The following is a 20,409-nucleotide window of genomic DNA, read 5'->3' on the forward strand; positions in this document are numbered from 1 at the left end:
GAAGTGTGCAAACTAACGACATGAAGAATCATCTTCGCGCTGAACTGGAATCGTCCCCGCATAAATCAAAGTCACCCAGACGATCTGGATCTGCATAATTAGATCTGGACCACCCTGTAGTGAGTATGGGTTTAGTCACCTCTTTAAAAAGTTTCTTCCTGTTTGGATAAACATCACTAACAGTCGCTCACAGACGACGCAGGATATCGATCACAGACATCCTTTCACTTTTCACATATGATCAAGTCTTGCTTCCTTTGTTTTGTCCTCATTTTTTCAGGAAAATAATTTCAATTGCAGCTACTGAACAGTGTACAAATGCTCTTACCATTTTAGTTCATACCATAATTTTATAAACTCCGAGATGCATCTGATGAATAAGACTTTGGATATTAGTGCACTGAACATTTCTGGATACAGGAAGACACCTCCTTTTGGACATAACTGTGTCTGTAGTATTAAAGTGTTGTTCTTTCATATAGAGAGAGTTACCCTGTTTATGTTGATGGTGCATGTTGGGATGGATAAAGATGAAAACATTTTTGTAAAAGATTAATTAAATTGGCAGGATCTAATCAATAACATTTTAGAATAAGCTTCCATTTCTGGGAAAAGGATAGTCTTCCTGTTAAAGATTAGCTTTGGTTGTTGGCTCTCCTCTCTATCTCTTGGGTGGGAGTCAAATTTTGCTTTGTTACATTTGACTTGATTGTATGGAATGTTATCTGCTTCTAATTAAAATTAATAAAAAAAAATAAATTGCATCAAAATGTTGGATGTATTTTATCATTAATGTGTACATGGTGAACTTTATTAATAGTGTTAGAAGGACACTTATTCTTTCCTGATGCTAGAGCTTTCAGGTGACAATGGGCAAGCAAATGGAGAAGTAGGGCAGAGAGCCAAAGATTCGGAAACATAAATGCAGGTGAAAGGAAGCCGTGCATCCTGAATACTTTCACCAGAGGCCCATGAGTTCATGAAAAAGGTTTGTGATGTATTTTGTGGTATGTAGACTGCAAACAGCAGCCCTCATAGAATGGTGCCAGGATTATATTTGCTAACACAGTGTGAAAAGCTGCTGCTTATCCCATTAGGTGAGAATTCCGACAGTTCATCTGTTAATATGTGAAATAGCAGTGGGTCTTAAGGATGAGTTTTTTCTAATTGCACTGGTTTGTTTCATTGTTAGTTGCAAGCTATTAACAGTCACATTCAGTACCAACATTATGGTGAAACTGCCTCCAAAAACACACAATTCAGTGGTGTTTGTGTTGTGGCATTTTTTTTATTTATAAGGCATATATAGTAGTCCAAAACAAATGGTTCTGAAGTTTGGTTATAGGCCTAGTCAAGTTTAAAGAATAGTTATGCACTTTGCTCTTCACCGTACATTTTTGAGAATCTTATTTAATATAGGTTTATATTAAAAAAAATCAATTAAACTAATTAAAATTTTTTTCAGGGGTAGGGGTTGACTTGTTCTCAATCCTACTTTTTGTAAAAATTGATTGATTTGTAAGGAATGATTACAATAAAATTAATAATAAAAAAAAAAATTTATTTACCTAATTTATTTGATTTTTCAACCAACAACATTGCATCCTGTGTATTTTTCCAGCCCCTTTGACACACTGCGTTTTTAATGGAGACATTTTGAGAGCCCACATCCCCATTTACGGAACTAAAATAATCAAAATGTATGACCTCCAATCCTGTTAACAGCAGCATATGAAGCAAGGCTAGGATCAACGCTTGACAAAGTATTAATTGATCTGTTTTAAAAACCTGGAAGGATTTAATCAATAACATTTTAGAATAAGCATTTATATTAGGGAGAAGGACTTCTTTCCTTCTTTACTATTCTCAAAGTCTTACTGTGGCTGTTCGCCTTCCTCTGTTCCTCAAGAGTGGGGGTTGAATTGAATTTAGTTTTGTTATGTTTGACTTGATTGTACAGAACGTTACATGCTTTTACTAAATTCAATAAAAGATTAAAAAGTACTAATTTGTCTGGGACAAGCTTAAGCATATGTTCATATTAAATATTACACCGAGTCTCTTTGAATGATGTGACAATGGCACTGTGCTGCCCAAGAGTAATACAACATCCGTCTATTTTTGTCTTGTAGAATAAACCATTTAAAATGTGACTATTTGTAAAAAATTAAATAAATAAAAAATAATATGTAATAAAAGACTAAACTTTTATTAGAGTATTAGAGTAAACTTTAATTGCCTATGAATATCATATTCTGAAAGATATGAATCTGTGCTTGATGTTTGCTTTATTTTTTATAAAAGATTTAATTTTAATTATGCAGATAACATTCTTGAATCTGTTCATCAAATAAAGCATACATCTTCTTTCAGTCACAACAAATAGATTTCTTTCTGTTTAGTCACAATTTCTGGGACATAACTACTGTAAATCTTTGAATGTGAGATACAGCACATTTTTGATGTGTATGCAGGGCCCTCCATTGTGTTTGGGGCAAAGACACATTTTTCCTTAATTTTCCTCCTCTGCACCGCAGTTTAAAATTACAAATGAAACAAGTCACATGTGGCTGAATTGCACATTGCAGTCTTTCATTTCAGGGTATCTGCATACACTTTGGTCAAAGCATGTAGAAATGAAAACACTTTATCTACATGGTCTGCCCATTTCAGGACACCATAATATTTGTGACATGGCAATGGCAGATCGATTAAAGCAGTCATGTTTTGTCACATATGCCTTACATGAAACAACTGCTTGAAATCTGTGATTTGGTGCTGAGGAACTTCTCTGGTGATGCTCTACCAAACCTCTAAAGCAGCCATCTTCAGCTCCTGCTTGTTTTAGGGGACTTGTCCCCTTAAGTTTTCTCTTCAGCATGTAGAAGGCCTGCTCTAATTGGATCTAAATCAAGTCACTGGCTTGGCCAGTCAAGATTTTTCCATTTTTTGACTTAACATAACATACAGCTTTGACATAAATTCCTGTGTTGCCTTAGCAGTGTGTTTGGATTATTATGTTGTGTAGGATGAAGTGCTGTACAAAGAATTTGGAGGCATTTACTGGAACTTCATCATCAGTGAAGACAAGTGTGCCAGTACCTGTGGCAGCCATCCATTCCCAAGCCATAACACCCAACCCCACCATGTTTAACAGATAAGGTGGTCTGCTTTAGATCTTGGGCAATTCCTTTACATCTCCACACTTTGCTCTTGCCATCACTCTCATACAGGTTGATCTGTGTGTTGACTGTCCACAAGACCTTTTTCTAGAATTCTGCAGGCTCTTTTAAGCCCTTTTGCACAAACTGTTATTGTGGTCCACTAGTGGTTTTCATCTTAAAGTGTGACCTCTGTGTTTCTATTCTGAAGACTGTTTCTGATCTGTCGGACAGGCGTTTGAGGCTTTTTCTTTTCCAGAGTGAGTCTTCTTCTGTCATTAGCAGTGGAGGTCTTACTTTGCCTACCAGTCCCAAATGTGATTATTGAGCTCACCAGTGTGTGTTTTTTTTTTTTCTTCATGATATTCCACATGGTTGATTTAGGTAATCCTAAGGTTTTGCTGATGTCTCTAATGGTTTTATTCTTGTTTCTCAACCTCATGATTGGCACAGCCCTTGTTCTCATGCTGAACAATGGCAACTCCAGACTCCAAAGGGTAGAAGCTTGTTGAGTTATGTTATGAAGCTAGGAAGCACACCTGAAGAATCATAAACTCCTATGATGCCAATGGACCCAAACATTATGGTTCTCTGAAATGGGGAGACCATGTGGAAAAAGTGCTGTCATTTCTACTGTGACAGATTAGGGTTTTCTAGCACCCTTGTACCCTCAGACCACACGTCAGACACCAGATAAAAGTCCAAATAATTGATTTATTATAATAATAAGTGCACAAAGCACCCTCCACTCCCAAATACTCCAATAATTAAATACACAATAATCCAATCCTCCAAACTCCCAGACGCTTAGCCGCCCTGCCTCCCAACTCAGCTCGTCTGTCTGGGATCTCCCTCAGTCCTTTATACTCCTCGACCCGGAAGCGTTTCACCCTCTCTGTCCATATGACCTGGAACACTTCAGGGTCAGAAAAAAAATCCTTTTTTCTTCACCCAGGAAGCACATCGTTCTCTTTGTCCATGTGACTATGACGTACTTCTTGGGCGTAAGGCAAATAGTCTCTGGGCCTCCCTGCAGCAACTCCTGGCGGCCCCCATGGTATCCAGCAGGGCTGTGAATAAAGACTCCAATGTCCATAATGCCCTGCTGGTCTTCGGGGCACCGCCATACAGCAGGGAGGGCTCCACCTGGCGGCGTGGGGGTATTGGCCGGGATGAACAGCCGGCCATACATCACACTATGTGCAATGTGCACTTTCAAAACGTCTGAACTGTTTGATTTTTAAAAATTTTGTACTGTGGAACTTTGTCCTATACATTATAGACAGCATTGTATGTTATTCTAGAGGTTTTAACAGTAATGCTTTCCAAACTTGCCTTTAGTGGTTATGTGGCCCCCTCCGTGTTAACAATTGTCCATTGACCTCCTTAAGATGAACAGCATCTCCCCACCACATGAAGATGCAAAGGAGCTTGTGATAATTTCAGTATTACTTATTGTTGCCAGAAGCATCCAAGACTCTTCATATACTGTATACAGTATATATTTTGCCTTTAGGTATTGATCACCGCAATCTAGTATTCCAAATCATATTTCATATTGCGTGGCCCCATGGTTTTGGTCTTGTTTCCATGCCTAAGCTATTTATTTTCATTGCCATAATTAGGCTGAATTCCAACATGAATAACATGGAATCTAACACATATAAAATGTTTTCATGTTTTTAGGCATTGCTAGGGTATCAGATTGACTGTGGAATAAATATATTACCAGAAAAAAAGAATGTGCAAAATATTGAGGACAAGAAGAAACATTCAAAACAATATTCTAATTTTATGTTACATTTTTTCTATAGATACTTAAAAAATTCTGGAGGAATTGTTTTTTTAGGCTTGTTGTTCTACATGTACTAGTATAGATATTAAATGAGTTAATTTATTAACCATTTCGGCCCTGACATCCTATTACTAGTACATATATATGCAGCCATTTTTTGTAAAGCACAGGTAGATTGGTGTGCTACTATTAGCACAGACTGGAGAGACTGGCATACAGTTCATGAAACACGGAAGTGAAAATGGACGCTTCTGGACTGTGCGCACCACTTTCGATTTGATTTCCTCAAGAAGATTGAAGTATTTTTCAGCTATTATATAATAATAGTGATAAGTTTTTTTTTTTTTTCCATTTTTGAGCTTCCTAGACACCCCAAAGGTAGAATATCTCACTAAATAATTTTTCCCATAAAAACAGAAAATCCAGGGCCAAAAGGGTTAATCTTTCATTGTAATCTTAATGTGTAAACCATTCATGAATTAGAATTGCTACTCTATAAAAGATTATAGGTTTTTAAGTTTTCCAAATAAATAAATAAATAAATATTTGTTTAGTAAAAGTGGTTATAAATGAGGAGGATCCTACTAAAGCTTGTGACTAATGTGCACTTCCTGTAGTGTCAAAAGCAATTACACTTTTTAATTTTGATTTGATTTTATACACTTTATTAACCCCAGAGGGCAACTTGTCTGTTTGGATGACCATTGGGGGGTCAGAGTGCAGAGTCAGCCATTGTACAGCACCCCTGGAGCATTTTGCAGGTTAAGGGTCTTGCTCAAGGGCCCAACGGAGTAGGAACCCTTCTGGCAGTAATGAAATTTGAACTGGCAGCCCACCAGATACCAGCACTGGGCCTTAGCCACACAGCCAGCACTCTGCCTAACTTCTGCTTATAACTGGAGTTGTGAATTCATTGTAATCAAAATGAAGAACCGTTTAAAAAAGGCAGAAGTAATCAAACTTTTAAGCATTTTTATATTCCTTTGAATTAAATAAGCTAATTATGTTATGATGTAAGTTTTGAAAATGTACTTACATTTCACTTATACCTTCCATGGACAAAAAGCCGTGTCTTTCTATTCTTTCAATATGGTCACTTTGAAGTATTTCACTGTGAGAAACATAAAAAGAAACTCTAAAATCAAGATAATTTTACATTAGAAGATTTTTCTTCCCAAGGAAGTCTGTAAAATGTAGAGGGAGGTTTACTGATTTGTAAAGAACTATCTCCCAGCTGCGACGTACCTTATAGCAGCACTGATACCTGGTAGTCCTGCTCTCGTGTCCTACTATATATCACAATTCTATAAAGTACCACATGCTTTCTTTTGCTCTGTGCCTACTTCCAGAAAATCATCTTGTTGGGAACATGAAGTGAGATGCATTCTAGAGTGAAAAAGACCCTCTATGGGTAAATAAACCTGTCTATCTTATTAAACTGTGTTGAATTTTACATTGTTTGGACAGCTTACCAAAATATTTCTTTAAAGTGGTAACCCATTGTTGATTTGGGACAATGGGCTGGTGCCCTGCCCGGGGTTTATTTCCTGCCTTGCACCCTGTGTTGGCTGGGATTGGCTCCAGCAGACCCAAGTGACCCTGTAGTTAGGATATAGCAGGTTGGATAATGGATGGATGGATTTGGGACAACCTCAGTGTAAGAGGACCATATCATATTGAGGCTGTACAGGGCTATCCATGTATGTCTGCAAAGAAAACGTATTGGTCAATTCCATTATTCTTTCAAATGGGAGAGAGATAAACCTTGTTAGCTCTGCATGATGTGTGGGGTCTTCCTGTCCTTAAAATCCATACCCTAATTTTATGAACATTAAGATCCCTGTTGAAGCTGTGCTTATGCCTTCCTGTGCCAAGGACTACAGACCATTTTGTTGATGTTGATTTCACTTCAGAAATGTATCTGCTCATTCTTTGCACTTTACTGCTGTCTGTAAAGGTTACAGTATAGAAAGCAGAGTTCTGTTAACTACAAAAAAGCACCGCATGTGTACACAGAATCTTTTAGAGGTATTTAAAGTGTATGAATACATTCAGCAGCCAAGGGATTGATAATTAGAGTTGTCACAGTCTTTACGGCCCTGCCCAGCCATCCTAGAGTAACTGCCTGTCTCCTGGAATCTCCTCCATGTCCTTGAGGCTGTACTGGGAGACACAGCAAACCTTCTGGCAATGGCAAGTATTGATGTGCCATCCTGGAGAAGTTGGACTACCTGTGCAACCTCTGTAGGGTCCAGGTATCGCCTCATGCTACCAGTAGTGACACTGACTGTAGCCAAATGCAAAACTAGTGAAAAGACAGTCAGAAAAGATGAGGAGGGAAAAATGTCAGTGGCCTCCACCTGTTAAACCATTCCTGTTTTGGGGGTCATCTCATTGTTGCCCCTCTAGTGCATCTGATGTTAATTTCATTAACACCAAAGCAGCAGAAACTGATTAACAACCCCCTCTGCTACTTAACTGACCAAATCGATAGCCCTGAAGTTTCAGTGACTTGATGCTACACTCTGCTTAAAAAGTGTTCCTTTCATTTTTTTGAGCAGTATACAGTATATTGGCATGGCCCCCCATTTCAGGTTTAAAACAACTTTACAGTGTATAACTTGCAAACGCATCACTCTACTTGTTATATTATTATTTATATGTCTTGTATCAGCATGGATTTTTCACAAACATTTTTTCAGTAACTGAGGATTTAGTCAGCCTTTCTGTTTAGATTTTCAAATGTAGTAAAAACCTATACTGTATATTCAAGTGTGATTTCCACTTTCTGAAAGTAAGAAACTCATCACTTCTTTTCCCTTTTTTGAAAACAATTAATAAAAGTGGATACTTTGTCACATGTCCAATGAATCTGAAAGAAAACTGTCTCTTTTTCTTGGGAGACTTAAATTCTTTAAAATGGGTAGTAAAATCATTTAGGTGTTCCATAACTGTGATAGCCAGTGTGATTATCTATACTGTGTTGTGCTGGTCTGGTAACAGCACTTCAAAAGAGGACCACCAAATCAACAAGCCCATTAAAAAGGCAGGCACAATTATGGTATGCACTCTTAAACCCACATGAGGTAAACGTTTAGGAGAGAGAGAAGACAAATCGAATGGCCATTATGAACAATGCTTCATATCCTCAACTGAATTAAGTTTCTTTAGCTAACAAATAATTCATCAGAAGTTTGTTGAAATACACTACTGGGGCTCCTTCACTACAAATAAAGTTCTATCTATCTATCTATCTATCTATCTATCTATCTATCTATCTATCTATCTATCTATCTATCTATCTATCTATCTATCTATCTATCCCAAAGAATATCTGCAACCGTTAATACCGTCCAGTCTTCCACCACACAAATTACTGTACAAAGAAGGATGTATCCAAGAAAGGTAACGTAGAAAATGTTCAGCGGTTAACATCAGACAACAAAGGAGAGCTTGATATGCCATTCGTATTAAAACATTAACAGTTTCCCATGGAATAGCTTTTGCAAAGACAACTAAGAAATCTCAGAGCCAAACATTTGAAGAAGTCGTTTTATTTAATAGAGAGAAAGAAACGAAATTCAATCACGGGCAGTTATATGTTTCGTTGTCACAATTAAAGCCTAAACACAGAATCAAAATTCAATGTAATAATGACAAAAATGTAATAAAAAAAATTGTTTTTACTTAAGTTTTACAGTAAAAGTGTAAGTTTAAAAAGTATTTGTGTGTTAATTTCAGATCCAAACAGACCAAAATCGTATAATACAACAAATAACTCTAACGCAACATGACACAATTCACTTTCAAGTTATTACGTTTTACTATGGTTAATTACTCATTGTAATGTAAAATAGTTCTATTATGCTTATGTAACAATTCCCATGAAAATAAAAATCTGTTTAAATTGTACATCCGCATCCCCATAAGTGACCACAAAGTGGCTAGCACGTAGCGCTAAAAAGTTTAATTCTTGTAAGTACCTTTTTTGTGTTGGGCTGTGAGGTAAAGGACTTTGAGTTCAAAGGGACAAACCAAATCACAGTGCGTGTTAAGATTTTAAACTCTTTGGTCATGTTTAATTAAAGACGAATCATACGGTTAAAAGTTAAGTGTTAAATTCAGGTACGTCAGGAATTGATGTTTTAAAGGTACTTGAATTGGAAGTACAAATAATTTAGGTTGATGCATAAGAATTAGATAAGGCCCCCATGATTCAAATGGTCTGTTCCAAGTAAGTACACCAGGTATAAAGACACTGGCAAGATGGTTTCTGCATATGTGGTAAGGGTCTTAACTAGTAGTGAATTGGTGCTTTTTAACATTCAAAACCAATGAAACAATCGATTCTGAAAAAGATGCAATCAAACATTGCATTACAGTGACACCTGGTGGCCGGATTCTGCTTAATTAAAATAAAAAAGCACCTAGCAGACAGACGAGATCTTATTAAATTAACTCCACAGATGAATACAGAAAGAACAAGGCATTGATTATGACGCTATAGACATAACAAAAGAATGGAATACCAGAATCACTTTTTTTTTCAACATTCAATAAAGAAAATATATTCTGTTAAGACTGCAGTTTATTTGCTTGATTTGAACTTTATATGGGAAATTCATTTATCTGTGTACCTTGGAGATCTCTATCCCCTACCTCATAACGTTTTTTCATTGTTTATATATCTCCCGGGGGCAAATAAATTTCTATCTGTCTGTCCATCCAAACAATAATACATTTCTCTGACATTAATTTTTTTATTGCTAACATTTAAAAATATCTGTCCTCAATAAAATTTTAATAACACTGTAAATAAATCAATAATCTTAACTTAGACTGAAAATTATACTTTTGTTGGAAAAATTCAGTGATTTTAAAAATTAACATAAAAAAGTTTAAGCTTTTGAAACTACCCCTAGTAGTAGTAAATGTTCTAATGAGCCTATGCAGAAACTGTAACCATCATAATTTAAGGCAGAGGCTGTGGGGGAGTCAAATCTGTGCAAATAAGGAGAAACGCGTGCTCCTGGAAATGAATAAAAGGCACAAAGTGATACATGGAATATTAACGATTTATTTAGCATATCATTTTTGACAGCTGCTCCCTCCAACTCTTACAGTGGAGGGCTTTGTCTTGACTGTGCAGCGCCATTACTCGCTTCGAAGCCAACGAGGAGACTGACGCTCACTGCTGCCAACTCTTGTCAACAACACATCAGTTCACCTTAACACACTCTATTATTTGAAACAGTGAACATTTGAGGACTGATGCCAATACACTATTTAAACAGTTGGCAAAATTATGCTTGCAATAGCATCTCTATGATATTTCACAGTTTAGTAACTGCATGCACTGAAACCATTACCAAGAACTAAAAGATAACTGGTGTCAGGCAAGATCAAATTATATAAAAAAAGCACACTAATAAAAAGTTCTTTAATGGTTTGTCCTTAGCAATGTACCTGTCACAGTGCAATGGAGGCACATGTAATCTATTCAGATAAAAGTACTCCTGTTTTTCCCCAGTTGGTTAAAATCCTTTTGTTCTTCTTTTACAATCTGAGTATTTGATGATGAATTTAGCGTCTAACATGGCGCTGAACTGTATAACCTTGTGATTAAATAACATGATTTCTATGGCTGTAGTTGTAGGGTGTTCTACCGTGTTAGCCATTATTGATGCAATGAGAAGTCAAGCAAAATGATGCCCTTTCTTGGCTAACTGAACAGATTACACTATGCAAGCTTTCTAGGCAACTGAGGCCCCTTACAGCTTCCCTGAAGAGGGGGCGATTTCTATGGTAATGTTTTTGATTGACAGTTACTAAAATTGGAATTATACCATTAAATTGTATGTTGAGAAAAATTAACCAACAGATAAATAAAAACTCTTCTCCTGCATGTAAATTCAATATATTTTGATTTTGCACTAAAACTCATTTTTAATCAAAAATGTAATAAAATAATTCCTTTAATAACCACATAGTTTTGCCATCTTGTAACGGTCAACTAAAATATGTGTATGTACCTGTAAGTTTGTACCTTTTCCCTTACTTGTTGTTGTGGTACGCCTTTATGTTTAGGGCTGGCCTTTATACAGAGGGAGGGGAGCACCTGGCTTGGAGGGCCAACAGACTGTACGGGGAGGAGCTATCCGAATGTAAATAGGTGGCGGGAAAAAGAGTAGAGAAGGAGGCCATAACAGAAAAAGGCACGAGGGAAAGGATTAACACCTCTTGGATTCGTCAGGTGAACCCGGGTTCATTCCAAGCAAATGATTTTTTCTTTCGGGAGGAAGGAATACGGGATAGGACTTGACGGGCAAGCACAAGGAATTGTTAATCAGAACGTTTCCCGGAACAAGAGATATGGTCGGCGTCTCATTCACCACTACAGACTGAGATCAACGCTCGTACAGATAAGATTTAAAAGACTATAAATCCATTGTTTTTTTGTGTGTTTCCATTGGCTCATGTCTTTATTAGTAATGTATGTTTTTATGTGTTGGTGTTATGATTTGTGTGGGGAAGGGAAGCGCTGCAGCGCGATTTTATGTATATAAGGTTTTGTTGTTGTTACAGTGATCCTATATATTGTCTGCCAATAATCATTTTTTGCTTGATCCTGCCTTCACTAGTGTGTTTCTATAATTGAAGTGGGGAAGTAGAAAAGTAGTGTTGGTCACTCGCGCCCCGGATTATTTTTTTTTTCTTTTTGCTGCCTCTCAAGTAGGGCAGCGTGTATTATAATCGTGCCGGCTCTGAGAGCGGTACAGATTATTGGTGGCCCGTACGGGGAGCCAGTTGACTAATTTTCATCCACTGTATTTCATTTAGCCACTCACAAGTACCGTCAGACATGTCGACTGAGAGCATTGAGCAGCGGTTTGCTAACTCTTGTGTAACGCCGGAGCGAGGTGAATTGCTAGGTCACCACGTTACGGTCAGAGCACAAGAAGAGGTGGAGGAGGCAACGAGCCTGCTAGATACTTTATATATTTCGACGCCCAAGAGCCAGGGTCAGGAATCTATGGATGACGCACTGAACTTGCAGCCCCCATGGGCAGAGGTGCAGGTGCAGCTGGATGAGCTTCAAGTCCGGCTAGATGAAATGACTGAAGGGGCGGTAGCTCGGGAAGAAGCTCTGCATGGATACGTGGATTCGGCGGTTGCCGATTTACGGGAGTGGGTGCATGTACGTCTAAGAAGTCTGGAACAAAAGCTAGTAGACTGCCTACTGCGGCGCGATCAGCAATGGGAGGTAGAAATACAGGACGCGATGAGAAGGAGTATTACTACGTACTTTCAAACTCCGCGCCGATCGACGTTATTGGTTGAAGCGCGGCCGTCCTACTCCTCTACTGCTGCAGCTGCTGTACGGCTGGAATTTCCAAAACTGGAAGCTTCCTGTAAATCGGCAGAGGTGCTTCAATTCATTGAGCAAGCAGACGCGTTTTTAGAACTTCACCCATTAACGCTAGCTGAATTGATGGGCTTCTTGAGTACGTCTCTACAGGGACCAGCGCGCCATTGGTGGCAGGCGGAAAAGAATAATATTAAGGACTGGGCATCTTTCCGTACCGCTTTTTTGGAAGCCTTCTTACCGGCTGACTACCAAACTGAAGTCGAAGAACAGCTCCTGGCTGCTCGGCAGGGTCCATCGCAACCCATTAGAGACTTTGTTTACGAATACCTTGCACTCTGTCTAAAATGGAACCCCAATATGCCAGAAGAACACATGGTTAGACGCATTCTTGGTGCTTGTAACCCGCGGCTTGCTGTAGCACTTAGGGGCACGGTGAGTTCAGTACAGTCCATGGTAAAAATCGGATCCTTGATCGAGAAGGATTGGGCTGCTATGAGGGGCAAAAAAGATCCTCCTAGAGACACTTCTAGCAGAGATGCACACAAGGGCAAATATCCGAAGGACAAGGTCCGGTCAGTGGGGGCTGAGCTCACCATGTTAAGCGCACAGTTGCCTTTACTAGTGGTACCGGTAAGAGTGCGGGACATCATCGGGGATGCTGTCATTGATATAGGGAGCACCTTTACCTTAATTAATCGCAGCTTGTGGTAAAAAATAAAGTTGCCCGGCGAGTTGCTTAAGGGGGGTGGCACAGTAAAGTTCTTCTTGGCAGATGGGCGAGCATATGGGGATAGTGGCAAGGTTCTGATGCAGTTTAGATTGCAAAATATATCTTGGGAAGTCGAGGTGTATGTCTTGGAGGATGCATTCCTGTCTATGCCACTACTCCTAGGGCTGGATTCCATCGTGGCAGCCGACATCATTTTGCACCCAAGGACTCATGAATATGTAATGCCTGGAGGGGGGGTGTTCAGTTTTGAGGTAAAAGGGCGTGATGAATTACACTGGCCAAAAGTAAATTACTATTTTGCAGTACCAGTTAAAGATATCAGCCCTGTGGAGGACAGCATTTGTTCTCAGCCCTGCGAGGTGCAACCTATTTTGAGGAGATGGCCCATGGTATGGACGGACAAACTTGGGCGGACAGAGGTTATTCACCAACATATATACACAGTTGATGAAGTCCCTGTCCGTCAGAGAGCTTACAGGGTCTCTCCTATGAAGAGAAAGGTTATCAAAGAGTGGGTTGATCGTATGCTGCTGGAAGGTATTCTTGAACCCTCTACCTCAGCCTGGGCATCTCCAGTGGTGTTGGTGCGTAAGACCAATGGAACCTTTCGCTTTTGTGTGGACTACCGTGGGCTAAATGCCAAAACTACCAGCGACGCCTATCCTATGCCCCTGGTGCATGAAATTTTAGAATCCTTACAAAGCGCAGTGGTTTTTAGCACTCTGGATTTACAATCAGGATATTGGCAGGTATGCATGGGAGAAGAGAGTGTGGCCAAGACTGCAGTGATCACTCCTGATGGCTTATTCCAATTCCGAGTAATGCCTTTCGGCTTGAAGAATGCGGGGGCATCTTTTCAACGCCTAATGGAACAAGTGCTGAGGGGGCTGATTGGGAAAAACTGTTTTGTCTATATTGATGATATCATTGTCTTCTCTCCGTCAATAGAGCAACACCTCCGGGACCTAAATGAGATCTTCCATCGGCTTCAGCAGGCTCGACTGACCTTAAACATCAGTAAATGTCACCTTGGACAACCGCAACTTACCTTCCTCGGTCATGTGGTATCAGCAAAAGGTATTGGTGTGGATCCAGAGAAAATCATGGCCCTTGTGGACTACCCACCTCCTTCAGACATTAAATCCCTTCAGCGGTTTTTGGGAATGGTGGGTTGGTTCCACAAGTTCATACCAGATTAGCTGACACGCAGACCCATTACATTGCCTGCTGAGGAAGGGAACCTCATGGCAATGGACTCCGGAGTGCCAAAAGGCATTTGAGCAACTGAAAAAACATCTGATGGAATCTCCAGTTTTGGCACAACCTATTCCACTGCTCACCTTCCAAGTCCAGACCGACGCGAGCAATGTGGGGCTTGGGGCCGTATTAACTCAGATCAAAGAGGGAGAAGAACGAGTTATTGCCTATGCATCAAGGTCTCTCCGTGGCCCCGAAATCAACTATTCAGCGTCCGAGAAGGAGTGTCTCGCAGTCGTATGGGCAGTGGAAAAGTGGCGTCATTATCTTGAGGGGTCATTATTCGAGGTGTATACAGATCACCGTGCTCTGGCCTGGGCATTTAATTGCTCGAAAATGTCCTCACGACTCACCAGGTGGGTTCTTCGTCTCCAGCAGTTTTCTTTTAAGGTTTTTTATCGAAAGGGTTGTGGAAACGTGGTTCCGGATGCGCTGTCCAGGATTCCAGAGCCTCAGGAGGTATCTTCAATAGCCCTGATTTCGACTCGGGGTTGGGACCTTCCACTTGACATATCAGATATAGCCCGAGCCCAGGATCACAGTCTGGTTTGTCAGAAAGTACGGGAAAAAGTCACGAACGGGACACATTAATTTCCAAGAGCTCCAAGGGATATTGTATCGCTGTGTGCCATCAAAACTTGGGGGTGAGAAATACCAACTAGTCGTCCCCGAGGCCCTTCTTCCTGAGTTCTTGGCTTATTTTCATGACAGCCCTTTCGGCGGTCACCTTGGCAGATTGAAGACTCTAAAAAAGGTATTGGAGTAGCCTGGTGGCCCACCGTGAGGAAGGACGTGTGGAGACATGTGAGAACCTGTACCACATGCCAGCAGTACAAAAACCCACCGGGGCTTCCTGCAGGACAAATGCAATCAACAAATCTCACTGAACCGGGAGAGATGTGGGGAATTGACATTATGGGACCACTGCCGCCAAGTAGGAACAAGAGGACCGTCCTGGTAGTGGTGGTAGATTATTTCTCCAAATGGGTGGAGCTTTTTGCTTTGCCAAACTCAACCACTGAACGGCTGTGCTCCACTCTAAAGAATGAAATGTTTACCCGCTGGGGGGTTCCAAAGATCATCATTTCCGACAGAGGTCCACAATTTACCAGCTCTGAGATGGAAAGTTTCATGAAGGATTGGGGGGTAACTCATAAGAAAACCACAGCATACCATCCACAGTCCAACCTCACGGAGCGAGTAAATCGAACCCTGAAAACTATGATAGCCTCCTACGTTGGTACCCGCCACCAGGACTGGGATCAGAGGCTTCCAGAGTTAAGAATGGCCCTCAATTCCGCGTGGCATGAGAGTACTGGTGAATCGCCTGCTTGTTTGGCTCTCGGAAGACAGATATTAGGTCCCCTAGAGCGGCTTGTCACCCCCCCAACTCCTGATTCATCCCAATATTGCAAAGTCTTGCAGCTGGAAAATTTGAAGGCTCTGGTTAAAGAGAGATTGGTGTGTTCCAAGGCTAAACAAGCCCGGTTTTACAATAAGCGCCGAAAGAAGGTTAGTTATTCTGAAGGGGACCAGGTTTGGCTAAGGACTCACTACATCTCAAAAGCATCATCCAGATTTACATCCAAGCTAGCCCCAAAATGGTTTGGTCCAGCCACTGTATTAAAACAATTATGGCCCGTTAATTACCAAGTCCAATGGCAAACTGACAGTAACATGAAAACACATACATTCCATGTGACCAACATGAAACCCTACTATGCCCCAATGGAGGGTTTGGAGGGGGGGACTCTGTAACGGTCAACTAAAATATGTGTATGTACCTGTAAGTTTGTACTTTTTCCCTTACTTGTTGTTGTGGTACGCCTTTATGTTTAGGGCTGGCCTTTATACAGAGGGAGGGGAGTACCTGGCTTGGAGGGCCAACAGACTGTACGGGGAGGAGCTATCCGAATGTAAATAGGTGGCGGGAAAAAGAGTAGAGAAGGAGGCCATAACAGAAAAAGGCACGAGGGAAAGGATTAACACCTCTTGGATTCGTCAGGTGAACCCGGGTTCATTCCAAGCAAATGATTTTTTCTTTCGGGAGGAAGGAATACGGGATAGGACAAGGAATTGTTAATCAGAACGTTTCCCGGAACAAGAGTGATGGTCGGCGTCTCATTCACCACTACAGACTGAGATCAACGCTCGTACAGATAAGATTTAAAAGACTATAAATCCATTGTTTTTTTTGTGTGTTTCCATTGGCTCATGTCTTTATTAGTAATGTATGTTTTTATGTGTTGGTGTTATGATTTGTGTGGGAAGGGAAGGCTGCAGCGATTTTATGTATATAAGGTTTTGTTGTTGTTACAGTGATCCTATATATTGTCTGCCAATAATCATTTTTTGCTTGGTCCTGCCTTCACTAGTGTGTTTCTATAATTGAAGTGGGGAAGTAGAAAAGTAGTGTTGGTCACTCGCGCCCCGGATTATTTTTTCTTTCTTTTTGCTGCCTCTCAAGTAGGGCAGCGTGTATTATAATCGTGCCGGTTCTGAGAGCGGTACAATCTCATAACTCCACAGCAACACAAAAATACAAACTTCCTTCCCTCTTGTTCTGACCACTTTCAGTACTGAGTTGAACCCCAGGAAGAAACCCCTCTGTTTTGCAGGTAGCTTTCCTCAGTATCAAGTGTAAGGTGCATCTTCTTGTTCCCTCAATTGGATGCCTTCTGCTGTTGTTCATCTTATTTCTCTATCTAACTTGAAGAGCAGGTTTCATCTTTTAATAGCCCCCAGGCTTTAGCACAAATGTCCTGAGCCTGAATAATATTACTAATACAAATCACATTGGGTTACATGTCACTGTGAATTCCTATTAGCTAAATTAATTAAAAATACTCTGTACGAACTTGGTAGGAATTCCTACATGCTGCAGCATAGAAGGTCATGGATAGATAAATGTAGTGTTTAGAAAACACAGAGTAACTGACAGGCCATACTGGGTCAGTAATACATCCGAATGTTTTTCTGCTTTGATTTCTCTGAGACATCTACAGCCCATCTTCTATAAAATCAGCAGTGAGGGACATTTATCAATGAATTAAATTGATTGATTAAAATCATTGAACAATTAAATACAAAAGTATATACAAGCACATACAGAAAAGGGGAAAAAAAAATTGACTTACATTTTGCTAACGTTGAAAAGTCCTTTAAAGTTGTTGCTTTGGATTACTTTCAAAGGAAAGTGAGTCAACCTCCTGGGGGGAAAAATTAAAGAAATATAATGTATTTTGAATAAATCCCTTTTTTGTGATTTCTTTGAAAAAAATGTTCCATGCATCTGTCCAACTTCTGAATAGACAATCCAGTTCAGGATCATTGAGGTCTGGAGTGTCAGGTATTCATCATATGTCACTCTCTACTGTCCATTTAGTGTCACCAATCATCCTAACTCCAAGGGATGAGGCGTGACCTGATTTATTGTGATACATTTTGTCTTACAGGCAGCATAATCTTTTTTTTTTATTATTAGTTTTTAAAGACAGTGTTATATATGATCACAGTACTCTTGAGTTGATTGGAGGTAACTGTGTTGTGTAGCATCAGAAAAGTGGAAGTGGAGAGAAAGCTGGAAGAATGGAGAAAGGTTTTGGAAGATAGAGGGTTGAAAATAAATGACTACATTATAAGGTTTCTAAACTCTTTTGGGACACCTACAATGGGACGACATGCCAAAGAGTGTCCCAAAGCACGATCGGTGCAACCCTGCCTAATCACTGTGTCTGTGTATACAACAATAAATAACCGTGCTGTTCCTGTTTCAAGCTGAATAAAGCTGGCTTTGCTAAAGTACTGAGCCTCAAGTACAGCCTCATGTTTTGGGATGCAAGACAGGACTCACACATCACAAAATGCAGTTTAATGATCAGGATTCCGAAGTTAGCCACTGAAAAGAATGGATATGTTTAAATATTGAGGATCAGTGGTAGCCCAAGATGGAAAATTAGATGCAGAGATAACCCATAGAGTGCAGTGTGGATGGAACAATTGGAAGAATGTATCAGGAGTCTTGTGTGACGGAAGAACTAAGGGCAAAGATGAAAGGTAAAATTGTTAAAACAGTGGTCTGACCAGCAATGATACACGGGAGTAAACGGGGTACAGGAGAATTTGGATGTGGCAGAAATGACAAGATTGAAATGGACAGAATAAGTAATGAGACCATCAGGGGTACAACAATAGTGGGAGAGATATTTAAGAATATACTGGAAAGGAAGTTGAAAAGGTGATGTGATGAGGAGAGACAATAAATATGTGGGAAAAAGAGTGATGGGAATGGAAGTCCAGGGGAAGAGAAAGAGAGGGAGGCCAAAGCGGAGGTAGATGAATAAACTAAATGAAGATCTGAAGGAAAAGGGCTTGACTGGTGAGGGGGTGCAGGACCGAGGTGTTTTTGAGAAGGTTTGTCAAGTACATCCACAAAGAAGAAGAAGAAGAAGAAGAAGAGGTGATATCAAAAATATACTCTGTGCCAGGTTTATTCACTATAAATCAGTTTGAACAGCTTTACTAATGCAGGGAGTGGCACAACTGACCTGCAGCCCCTCGCCAGGTCTTTTCAAGATGCAAGGTAATTAATGTATAACAGTATTACAGTGGTGCCACACAGAGATAACTATGAATTATTTAAAATTTAAAATTTAATACATGTATTTCTCACTTCTTTCAATGACATCTTGGTTCTCTTTTTACTGTGCTACCTGAGTTGGTCCTGTTAACCCTGTTTTAAGACTGGAGTAGCTGTCCCGGATTATATTTATTTTTTTTATAACATGATATAGGGGTTTAACAAGGGGTTACCAAGGACAACGGTGGTACAGTTCCTCAATGTGAGAACAATAAGCACTAGAGAGAATGAGGAAAGCAGAGGCCCTGATAGTGGTGGTAAGTGGGAGAAAAGAGCTCTCATACAGTGGTGTGAAAAACTATTTGCCCCCTTCCTGATTTCTTACTCTTTTGCATGTTTGTCACACAAAATGTTTCTGATCATCAAACACATTTAACCATTAGTCAAATATAACACAAGTAAACACAAAATGCAGTTTTTAAATGATGGTTTTATTATTTAGGGAGAAAAAATCCAAACCTACATGGCCCTGTGTGAAAAGTAATTGCCCCCTGAACCTAATAACTGGTTGGGCCACCCTTAGCAGCAATAACTGCAATCAAGCGTTTGCGATAACTTGCAATGAGTCTTTTACAGCGCTCTGGAGGAATTTTGGCCCACTCATCTTTGCAGAATTGTTGTAATTCCGCTTTATTTGAGGGTTTTCTAGCATGAACCGCCTTTTTAAGGTCATGCCATAGCATCTCAATTGGATTCAGGTCAGGACTTTGACTAGGCCACTCCAAAGTCTTCATTTTGTTTTTCTTCAGCCATTCAGAGGTGAATTTGCTGGTGTGTTTTGGGTCATTGTCCTGTTGCAGCACCCAAGATCGCTTCAGCTTGAGTTGATGAACAGATGGCCGGACATTCTCCTTCAGGATTTTTTGGTAAACAGTAGAATTCATGGTTCCATCTATCACAGCAAGCCTTCCAGGTCCTGAAGCAGCAAAACAACCCCAGACCATCACACTACCACCACCATATTTTACTGTTGGTATGATGTTCTTTTCTGAAATGCTGTGTTCCTTTTACGCCAGATGTAACGGGACATTTGCCTTCCAAAAAGTTCCAACTTTTGTCTCATCATTCCACAAAGTATTTTCCCACAAGTCTTGGCAATCATTGAGATGTTTCTTAGCAAAATTGAGACGAGCCCTAATGTTCTTTTGCTTAACAGTGGTTTGTGTCTTGGAAATCTGCCATGCAGGCCGTTTTTACCCAGTCTCTTTCTTATGGTGGAGTCGTGAACACTGACCTTAATTGAGGCAAGTGAGGCCTGCAGTTCTTTAGACGTTGTCCTGGGGTCTTTTGTGACCTCTCAGATGAGTCGTCTCTGCGCTCTTGGGGTAATTTTGATCGGCCGGCCACTCCTGGGAAGGTTCACCACTGTTCCATGTTTTTGCCATTTGTGGATAATGGCTCTCACTGTGGTTCGCTGGAGTCCCAAAGCTTTAGAAATGGCTTTATAACCTTTACCAG

The 20,409-nt window shown here is 40.2% G+C and overlaps 1 protein-coding gene across 2 annotated transcripts in view; it reads right to left on the bottom strand.

The window, feature by feature from the left end:
* LOC120516786 (lutropin-choriogonadotropic hormone receptor-like) overlaps positions 1-20,409 on the bottom strand; it is a 71,814-nt gene that overhangs the window by 39,911 nt on the left and 11,494 nt on the right. For both annotated transcript variants that reach the window (XM_039738724.1, XM_039738723.1), the window contains exons 2-3: positions 17,450-17,521; positions 5,993-6,067 (exon numbers count right to left, since the gene is read on the bottom strand). In XM_039738724.1, coding sequence (XP_039594658.1) covers positions 5,993-6,012 — 20 coding nt within the window. In that variant the 5' untranslated portion in view covers positions 6,013-6,067; positions 17,450-17,521. The remainder of the gene's footprint in view (positions 1-5,992; positions 6,068-17,449; positions 17,522-20,409) is intronic.

Source organism: Polypterus senegalus, chromosome 16 (genome assembly GCF_016835505.1).
Source record: "Polypterus senegalus isolate Bchr_013 chromosome 16, ASM1683550v1, whole genome shotgun sequence".
NCBI lineage: Eukaryota > Metazoa > Chordata > Cladistia > Polypteriformes > Polypteridae > Polypterus > Polypterus senegalus.